At 58.6% G+C, this 10,406-nt stretch overlaps 1 protein-coding gene across 1 annotated transcript; it reads left to right on the forward strand.

The window, feature by feature from the left end:
* The first annotated feature begins 1,000 nt into the window (after nt 1–1,000).
* LOC125347833 (extensin-like) lies at nt 1,001–4,464 on the forward strand. Its single transcript, XM_048340788.1, has 3 exons — nt 1,001–1,097; nt 1,649–3,206; nt 4,446–4,464. The coding sequence occupies exons 1-3, from the start codon at nt 1,001–1,003 to the stop codon at nt 4,462–4,464; spliced, it is 1,674 nt and encodes a 557-aa protein (XP_048196745.1).
* Nucleotides 4,465–10,406: the final 5,942 nt, after the last annotated feature.

Raw genomic sequence — 10,406 nt, forward strand, 5'->3', positions numbered from 1 at the left:
ACTGCCACGGTGAGTGTGTGTGTGCACTGACTTTCCACACCGCCATGGTGAGTGTGTGTGTGCACTGACTCTCTACACCGCCACGGTGAGTGTGTGTGTGCACTGACTTTCCACACTGCCACGGTGAGTGTGTGTGTGCACTGACTCTCCACACCGCCACGGTGAGTGTGTGAGTGCACTGACTCTCTACACCGCCACGGTGAGTGTGTGTGTGCACTGACTTTCCACACCGCCACGGTGAGTGTGTGTGTGCACTGACTCTCCACACCGCCACGGTGAGTGTGTGTGTGCACTGACTCTCCACACCGCCACGGTCCATGATGAGCCGGACACAGCTCGTGGGGGCAGAGGTCGCGGCCCAGACCCGGCCAGTCCTTGTGCGGTGCTTGTCGTCTGGAGAGAGCAGACAGGGTCCAGTCAGCTCGGCCAGGGGAGTCCGGGGGAGGGGGGCTGTGAGCCTCTGTGCCATGTGCGGGAGGGGAGGGGGGCGCGGGCGGCGTGGGCGGGAGGGGAGGGGGGCGCGGGCGGCGTGGGCGGGAGGGGAGGGGGGCGCGGGCGCCGTGGGCGGGAGGGGAGGGGGGCGCGGGCGCCGTGGGCGGGAGGGGAGGGGGGCGTGTGCGGGAGGGGAGGGGGGCGTGGGCGCCGTGGGCGGGAGGGGAGGGGGGCGCGGGCGGCGTGGGCGGGAGGGGAGGGGGGCGCGGGCGCCGTGGGCGGGAGGGGAGGGGGGCGCGGGCGCCGTGGGCGGGAGGGGAGGGGGGCGCGGGCGGCGTGGGCGGGAGGGGAGGGGGGCGCGGGCGGCGTGGGCGGGAGGGGAGGGGGGCGCGGGCGCCGTGGGCGGGAGGGGAGGGGGGCGTGTGCGGGAGGGGAGGGGGGCGTGGGCGCCGTGGGCGGGAGGGGAGGGGGGCGTGGGTGCCGTGGGCGGGAGTGGGCAGGCGCGGCGTTGGTCTGGGGATTTCCAGTCGTGTCCGGCAATGGCGACCCCCTCACAGACCCCAGCGCGATGGGCTCTTCGCTTTCCATCCACGTCAGCCCGGGACTCGCCGTGCGTTGGAAGCGCAGCCCAAGTGCCCGGTGCGGCTCGCCGACCTCTGGAGATGGTGCGTGAAAGGCAGCGCTGGCTTTGGCTGAGAAAGTATGGCACCGTCAAGGGCGTTCTCCGAACCGACCGGGGGCTCAAGGGGGGCCTGCCGGAGGGAAAGGGGCGCCCTGGAGGCCTGCGGGAGGGAGGGGGCGCCCTGGAGGCCTGCGGGAGGGAGGGGGCGCCCTGGAGGCCTGCGGGAGGGAGGGGGCCCCCTGGAGGCCTGCGGGAGGGAGGGGGCCCCCTGGAGGCCTGCGGGAGGGAGGGGGCGCCCTGGAGGCCTGCGGGAGGGAGGGGGCGCCCTGGAGGCCTGCGGGAGGGAGGGGGCCCCCTGGAGGCCTGCGGGAGGGAGGGGGCCCCCTGGAGGCCTGCGGGAGGGAGGGGGCGCCCTGGAGGCCTGCGGGAGGGAGGGGGCCCCCTGGAGGCCTGCGGGAGGGAGGGGCCCCCTGGTCCGGGCCCTGCTGGCCGGGGTACTTGGCGTCACTGCAAGCAGATCTTCATCCACTGCAGCTCACGCTGGATAAGCTGTCAGTGAGACGCCCGTGCCGCGGAATTGCCCTGCATTTGTAGGATTTCCACCCTTGGCGATGGCTCACGCCCGCCCTGTCCTCGTCACATCCCCGGGCCAAGTAGCAGGTGGACCAGGCTGGCCCCCTGCCCGCCACACCGAATCCGCCCCCCCAGCCACAGTGTGCCTGCCACACCGAATCCACCTCCCCAGCCACAGTGTGCCCGCCACACCGAATCCGCCCCCCCAGCCACAGTGTGCCCGCCACACCGAATCCACCTCCCCAGCCACAGTGTGCCCGCCACACCGAATCCGCCTCCCCCAGCCACAGTGTGCCCGCCACACCGCCTCCCCAGCCACAGTGTGCCCGCCACACCGAATCCGCCTCCCCCAGCCACAGTGTGCCCGCCACACCGCCTCCCCAGCCACAGTGTGCCCGCCACACCGAATCCATCCCCCCAGCCACAGTGTGCCCACCACACCGAATCCACCCCCCCAGCCACAGTGTGCCCGCCACACCGCCTCCCCAGCCACAGTGTGCCCGCCACACCGAATCCGCCTCCCCAGCCACAGTGTGCCCACCACACCGAATCCACCCCCCCAGCCACAGTGTGCCCGCCACACCGCCTCCCCAGCCACAGTGTGCCCGCCACACCGAATCCATCCCCCCAGCCACAGTGTGCCCGCCACACCGCCCCCCCAGCCACAGTGTGCCCGCCACACCGAATCCATCCCCCCAGCCACAGTGTGCCCACCACACCGAATCCACCCCCCCAGCCACAGTGTGCCCGCCACACCGCCTCCCCAGCCACAGTGTGCCCGCCACACCGAATCCACCCCCCCAGCCACAGTGTGCCCGCCACACCGCCTCCCCAGCCAGTGTGCCTGCCACACCGAATCCACCCCCCCAGCCACAGTGTGCCCGCCACACCGCCCCCCCAGCCACAGTGTGCCCGCCACACCGCCCCCAGCCACAGTGTGCCTGCCACACCGAATCCGCCTCCCCAGCCACAGTGTGCCCGCCCCACCCCCCCAGCCACAGTGTGCCCGCCACACCGAATCCATCCCCCCAACCACAGTGTGCCCGCCACGCTCCCCCAGCCACAGTGTGCCCGCCACACCAACTCCGCCTCCCCAGCCACAGTGTGCCCGCCCCGCCCCCCCAGCCACAGTGTGCCTGCCACACCGAATCCGCCCCCCCAGCCACAGTGTGCCCGCCACACCGAATCCGCCTCCCCAGCCACAGTGTGCCCGCCACACCGAATCCGCCTCCCCAGCCACAGTGTGCCCGCCACACCGAATCCGCCTCCCCAGCCACAGTGTGCCCGCCACACCGAATCCGCCTCCCCAGCCACAGTGTGCCCGCCACACCGAATCCGCCTCCCCCAGCCACAGTGTGCCCGCCACACCAACTCCGCCTCCCCCAGCCACAGTGTGCCCGCCACACCGAATCCGCCTCCCCAGCCACAGTGTGCCCGCCCCGCCCCCCCAGCCACAGTGTGCCCGCCACGCTCCCCCAGCCACAGTGTGCCCACGCCGCCTCTCCTGGCAGTGGCGAGTGCACACTCACAGTGCCCAGTGTGTTCTGCTGGCCGTGGCCACGCTCCTGGGCAGGCACGGGCAAGCGCTGGGCCCTGGGTTTTCGTGTGTGTGTGTGTGTGTGTGTGTGTGTGTGTGTGTGTGTAACTCCCAGCAATGAAGCCCCCTCTGTCAGTTCTGAGCCACCTTGACCAAGGCTGCCGTTCCTCTCGTTAGCAGCAAGAGAGCCAGGCCAAGCGGCTTTGAGTTTTCATTGTTTGAATTCATTTTGGGTCCAATTGCTCAAAACGATGCTTAGCAGTGCCAATGTGCACCTTCCTGGCTCTGAGGGCCGCAAAACGTTATTGCTGGCAATAATACGTTTTATATAGCAATAACATTTACTTTTAGTAAATATCTAAAATGTCATGATTGATAAGTTCTGAAAATATAATACACCAAAAATGAAAACATATAAACTCGCATTTATGTTTGTAGTAAAATGGCTCTCAGACCTTCAGACTAACTGTTATTATTTTAAGGATGAATAACTGTTACATATTTTTCTAAAAAAGTAAGAATATTTAGAAATCCTTTCTTGTTTGCAATGAAATGTATTGAAATCTGTTGCTAATTTAAATTAAGAACTAAATGAAAGAGAAGTGTATTCGTTCAGTACCATCGAAGAGGTAGATTTAAGTCTTACTCTCAGGCGCTTAGAAGCAGAGGCTGGGCAGGATAGGCGGGGACCTGGGGTTAGTTGAGGGGTTAGTCCTGGGGGAGGCAGAGCAAGGCGGAAACGGAAGCAAAGCGAGGAGGTGGACTCCTCAGTCCAGCTTCAACCCCAGGCCAGAGCACCAGGCCTCCTCCGTGTGGCTACATCTCGAATGTGGCTAGGACGATTTAGGAATTGGCTGGTGTTCGTTCCATTAATGCGATGTTTTAAATCTACTGTATTAAATTATTAGAAAACTTGTAATACACGTTTGGGCATCAGAAGCAGGCGATATCTCCGTGGCACCCGGCTGCCTTCACGGACCGGCATCCTTGACTGACGGCCGGAACCAGGGGCAAAGCTGGGGGCTCCCGCATGGATTACTGCTCCTTGGGACAAAGGAGTGAGCGCCCACAGGAGTCGGGGCAGGCAGAGTCCAGAGAAGGCTGCACTTACGAAGAAATAACTGTTACTGGTCCTTGCAGTGGTGCTCAGAGACCAGGACAGCTTCCTTCAAAACCTCCTCCCTTGTACTCTGCACGCTGTCACTTCCTGTATCTCCCTAGAATACACTTCCAGAATTGTGTTCAGCCTCCCACAACCCCTTAACTTCTTTCTGCCTCTAGCAACACTGGACAGGCCTGAACTGAAATCCTCCTATTGGCGCTTCCTTAGGGGTGACAAGCCCGTAACACTCCAGCCAGCCGTTGGCTGAGATCAAGGCGTCTCATGAACCTTCAGCCTGGACTGGTCTTGAACCAACCATCTCCGGTCTCTGTCTCCCGAGAAGCTACGATTCCAGGCTTGAAACTCACTCATCTTCTCCCCACACCTTCCAACGCGTCTGACTTTGCCCTTCCTGCTCAGAAGTGCGTCCAAGACACGGCCAGTGTCGTCACTGTCCCTGCCAGCTCTGCCTCCAGAGGTGGCTGAGGTGGCATCTTTCTGGAGGACCAGCTTAGCCGCGGTGATTCTAAGGGAGCGCCCCTGGATACCTTTGGTGGATGGACGCACACTTTGTAGGTTCGGTTGTTTTAAAGATTCTAATAGATTACACTTCATAGTATCGTACTTAAAGTATAAAAAAAAAAACAACAGGAGACTACTAAGAATCATACAAATAGCACTCTTAAAGATGGAGCCTTTCCCAATATTTTTATTGTTCCCTTAAAGAGTATTTCAAATAATTCTGAAGGGAGACAGAAATGGACACATATTTTACAGACAAATGCTGGAATTGAAATTGATGGGTTTTGACAACTCAGTGATACTTTTTAAGAAGCAAACGGGTCTGAGACTCCACCGTTAGATTCTTTATGAAGTGTTTCCCGGACAACTAGAGACAGACTTCAAAAAGTCCCCAAGAACTTTTGCAGTCATTTTAAAGTCCATCAGTTATAAGGGCAAAACTCCTTCCTGAAATCCATGTTCATTAAAGAGCTATCAGAAACACAATGGACTATCTGAGGAGCATTTGGATAGTTTGGCCTATTTAAGTGACTGTTTGTCTTACTGCCTCCTTAAGGAAAATTGCCTTTCTCAAACGTACGGTTATTTTGTGAGTGGTCCAAAATGTCATTTTTCCATGGCTATATTAATGAAAGACCAGGATTTGAACCCAAGTTTAGAGCCCCGGTTGATAGGGGATGAGGCAGGCTGAGGAGAATAGCGCTGATTGTTCTGTCTCATAAGGACATCACCCCGCAGAACGGCAAGGGTTGTGCACCCGGCCCGCAGGAGCTCCGCGTAGAGGGGACTCGGGCACACAGCTGACGCCGGCCCCCGCCCTGGTGCTGGAGAGAGAGGGGATCCCTTCCCCCAGGAGGGGAAATCCGCACCTGCGGCCAAGGCATTCCTGTAGACGGAAATAGTTCCGAGGAAAGTGAGGACAGAAGGCGGCCTGGTGATTGGGGGCTGGCTCCTCGTGGGCCGTTAGACAAAATAGATTGTGAAATGCCTTTGCAAACAACAATGCCAGCCCATTTATCATGGGTGATTTTAATTACTATGATATTGATTAGTATAGCAACTATGCAAAGCCAAAGCCAGACACTGCTTTCCTGAGCTTGCTACTTTCCCTCCTCGGATTCACGAACAGCTGGCTTAACCAAAGTCTATTTTAAGATCCCCCAAAGAGCAGACGTGAATAAAGCAGAGTTGAAGGTTATGTAGGGCTGTAATAAGAAGTGACTGGAGATGAGGAAATTTAGGCTTTGCTCGGAAAACTTGGGTTCCTCAGCCCGAGTCCTGCCTTCCATTAGGAGAACAATTCCGGCATTTTCCTGCAGAAAACATGGGTTTGCTTCCTTGGCTTATTCCCTTGTTGTATTTCAAGTATGATGTACTTCAGGGCCTCATTATTAAGTTGCTACTTGATGAAATCTCAACTTTTATTGTCTTGCTCATAAAACCCTGCCCCCTTGCAAACTCCTCACCCTCCGCCAACGCGAAGTCTGCCAGTGTCTCTGGGGCTGGGGCTCTACACAGGACTTGAGGAGAACGGTTACTCCAGGGGTGGCTCACCTGTCCAACCCCTCCCCCCGCCTCCTGCTCACCAACGGGCCCTGCCCTCCGGTGCCCAGGGCCGAGGCGCACAGGGCCCGGGTATCATAATCACAAACCCGCTTCGCGTGCTGGCGATGAAGCAGGGCTGGGAATCAGGTGCGCTGGCAAAGTACTCGGGCGTGTAAGTGAAACTTGGATTCCAACAGGTGCATGAGTTAAGCAAAGTTGATGAATTCGACGTTGGTCACATCGTGGGAAGGAAATCCAACAACTGGAGATGGAGGCAGGGGCCTCTGTGTGTCGCATGCTCTCCGTCCCCCATCTGAACAGTCGTCACTCAAGCACTGCTCCAGGATTCCTAAACAGAACTGAGCCAGGGGGCTGACCCCGGAGAACACGCACAGGGAAAGCGGGCAGCCTAACTTTCCAGGGACCTCCATGCCCGGGGATCACGCAGAGACCGTCCAGTTAGCCAGAAGTCCGAACGCGCCAGCCCATCTGCTGCGGGGAGGAGGTGGGCTCCGGAAGGACGTCTTGCAGCCCGCTGCCCCAGGACCGCCAGCGTCCATCTCGTCACCTTCTGGGCCACTCCGTCACGCTTCCCAGTCCCGACAGTGCCTTTCACTGTCAGGCGGAAGCAGGCGCGCAGCTCACCTCCTTGCGATTTGGTCCCGGCTCCCCAGGGAGCAGCAGCTGTGTGCAGCAGGGGGGTCTGCAGGAAGCCCCTGGGAGACCAGACCTGCCTCTGGGGACCGCGGGGACAAAGCCGGGTGCCCAGCTCTGGGCCGAGCGCTAACCAGATGTTCACCGACACCTCCAAAGTGCAGTGCCCGGAGGCCTCCGAGCGACCGGGCGTTAGGTCAGGCATTGCGCCCCCGCCATCAGACCACAGGGCCGCAGGCCAGTGCTTCCCCAACTCGGACCAGGCAAATGGGAGCGAAACTGATGAACTCCCCAGAAGGTCAAGAAAAATAGTAACACCGGTGACGTCGATGTTAGAGGTAGGTTCTATGGTTTATTCAACCTTCGTCGAAGGAATGACTGTGAAAGAAACACAGAGAATTCTGGAGGAGATAAACAGCAACTAGGATGCTCTTCAGCCAATAACTTTTTCCTCTGAAACTCCTCATCAGTGGACCCGTTTTCTGAATCTGTTGTCTTCGATGAGCGTTACTCATTTCCAGTACCAAAAGCCAAGGCCGGGACCTGTCTCGAAGGCCCGGTTCGCTCCCCGTCTTTTCGTTTCTTTGCACTGTGGGCTCGCAGGCTGTTGGCTGTGGCCCCCTTAGAATCCCTGCTACCCTGGAACAAGCCCCCCCTCTTGGCGTGGCTCGGGTGGGAGTGACTGGCTTGTCTCTCCTTTGTCGCCTTGCTGCCGTGGGCTGGACTGGGCGAGCGCGTCCCTCCGCTGGCTGCGCTGCGGGGCTCGGCTCTCCACTCCCTCAGGCCCGCCACAGCCACACCCGCCTCCCTGCGCGGTGCTGCCGTGGCTTTCCACGGACATCTTTCTGGGTGGTGACCCCCACATCTGTGGGGACGATGCTGTGGTTCTGACCAGTCACCCGGTCCCCTCCCGGGGCGTGCGACACCACCTTGCCTTCTGTGCATCCTAGAATAAGTTCCAGTCCAGCAGATCACATCCATCGCCCCGGGTCTCCTCGGGGTCCGCTGACCGGCACACTCCAGCGTTCTTCTTCAGCTGTACACTACCTTAGAACCGCACGAGATCAGGCAATGTCCAGAACTATTCTGTACCCCCAGATACCGATGCACACTTAAATTCACATACGTACCTATGGCCCTTCATAACAAATTGTTCTTCTAACATTTAAATTAATTAGAAATATGCCAATCTGTCTAGCTACAAATTCTGTTCGCTTCCCACGCAAAGGTCCACGTTCACGTCAAGTTTCTAAGGTAGCATGCATAGACCCATTCATTAGCTGTGTATCCATCCGTGATCCCAGCTTCCGGGGCAGCGCGGGTCCCGGGTGTACCGTGAGGAACCGGCAGACAGAACCATGCTCCAGACCCCGTGCCGCCCACTGGAGAAAGCAAATCGGAAGCACTGCTTTATGTTGTTCACCTGTCACATTCTCCTCACTCGCGGCGTTCTGCAGGTCTGCCGATGGACATGTTGTTTTCAGGGAGGACATCAGCGTCCAGAGTAAGCACCGTCCGATGCCACGCGGAATAAAGCAGTGTCGCATCACCATGCCGCCAGTGTGGCGCGGGAAGCTGGCTGCCTGGGTGGGCTAGCCCTGCACACGGACACGAAACCGCCCAGGACGGTATCAAGCGTGTGTGCGGGACACCGTGGGGACGGTCAAATGAGGGATGGGCGCCCCTCTGAAGAGGGGCCTTCCGGTGGGACAGTGCCCGCTATGGACTTCTGTCTGTTCTCTAGACACAGGAAAGCCAGTGTGACGGGGTGGGAGAGGTGACTCCGCCGGTCTCACTAATGACGACCTTCACGCGACCTTCACTGGCTCCATCACCGGCTCCTATATCTCTGATCTCCGCTGCAGAGCTTTGGATAGGAATCCGTGCTGCGGAATTGAACTGCTCGCCGCGGGTCCTTGCTCCTCGAGTGTAGAACGTGACCGGAGCCGGCAGCGCCCCCCTCCTCCCATGCCTGCCCACCCAGGCGGACATCTGGATTTACTACCAACCTAAACCTCATCGCTCACGTCTAAAACTCCCGGAGACTCGTCCGTAGGGGACGGGAGACGGGTTGGTCAGAGAAGAAGACTGGAGCTCGCTCTGTCCCTCTCCAGAGCTTCACTGATCTTCGGATGCCAGCCCTCCTCACGAGGAGAGGCGGGGAGGAGCTACGCAGGGCCTCACGGGACTCCGAAGAATGTCCTCGGCGACCCAGCAAGCCTCACAAGGCTGCTTAGAACCACAGCCGTTAGTTACGGAGTCAGAGCAGCTCTGAAGGCATGCTTCAGCATCTCCCAATTCTCCCAGAAACACAGTAAATATCATGAACCTAGACATGAGGTGCGGCTGCCGCCAGCGTCCGTGTGACAGTAACAAACTTTGCCCTGCACAGATCAGCACAGCAGTTGGCGTCGGGATCTACCCCGTGTGATCACCAAGTCCTTGGGCAGCCGGCATCGAACCAGTTCTGCATACTGATTTACAAGATCTTCATGAGATTATGTGAACCAGTGATGGAGGAGGAGGAGGAGGAGGAGGAGGAGGAGGAGGAGGAGGAGGAGGAGGAGGAGGGGGAGGAGGAAGAGGAGGGGGGAGGAGGGAGGGAGGAGGAGGAGGAGGAGGAAGAGGAGGAAGAGGAGGAGGAGGTGGAGGAAGGGGAGGAGGAGGGAGGGGGAGGAGGAGGAGGAGGAGGAGAAGGAAGGAAGGAAGGAAGGAAGGAAGGAAGGAAGGAAGGAAGGAAGGAAGGAAGGAAGGAAGGAAGGAAGGAAGGAAACAGGTAGGAATATAAGAAAGCAGGCAGAATTTTAAAGAACTCATTTCCAGAAGGCCTGTGCTACGCCGTTTCCTCCTCAAATGCTGGAACATGTGCACTCGTTGGGATCATTTGGGTTTTGCTGAAGCCCCTCTTTGAAGGTGATATTCTGCAGGGATGTGTGGGGCTGGGGGGGGGGGGCGGCCTCAGTGTCCAGCGCTTCGACTGTACCTGTGTTATTCGCCTGAAGGTAAAGGGTTGTTCTGAAAGAAGTCTCTCTGCTTGACACAGCTTCTGTGCCTACTGTTGCTGTTTATCAAGATTTACTGCTCTGGAATATCCTTGTTAGGCAGAAATACAAGAATTTCATATCAAAGTACATTGCATTCTGGGTCTCTGGAGAGTAACTCAGATGTTTACTTTTCTCACAGACAACATTGATCATTTTCTCTGGGTAAAAAGAAGCTAAAAATGACCCCAGATAACTTTCCCTTGATTACGGGGCACGGGAAATAATGGTTGATCAGAATGAGGGTTCTGCCTGCCCGAGGTCCAGCCAGGGAGAAAAGGGCTTTGAAATGCAGTCAGAAGAGAGTTGAAGAGGTCTGTCTGTCACTGTCCACCTGTACTGAAAAATTAATTCATCATCTTGCTCAGTGCATGGCAA

This window comes from Perognathus longimembris, chromosome 3 (assembly GCF_023159225.1).
Source record: "Perognathus longimembris pacificus isolate PPM17 chromosome 3, ASM2315922v1, whole genome shotgun sequence".
NCBI classification, from domain to species: Eukaryota; Metazoa; Chordata; class Mammalia; order Rodentia; family Heteromyidae; genus Perognathus; species Perognathus longimembris.

Bases quoted from the DNA above. Each gene is read 5' to 3' on its own strand.
- LOC125347833 (XM_048340788.1), top strand. From the start codon at position 1,001: ATGGGCTCTTCGCTTTCCATCCACGTCAGCCCGGGACTCGCCGTGCGT. The intron at 1,098-1,648 runs GTGCGTGAAAGG...CTGCATTTGTAG, and splicing joins CTCGCCGACCTCTGGAGATG to GATTTCCACCCTTGGCGATG.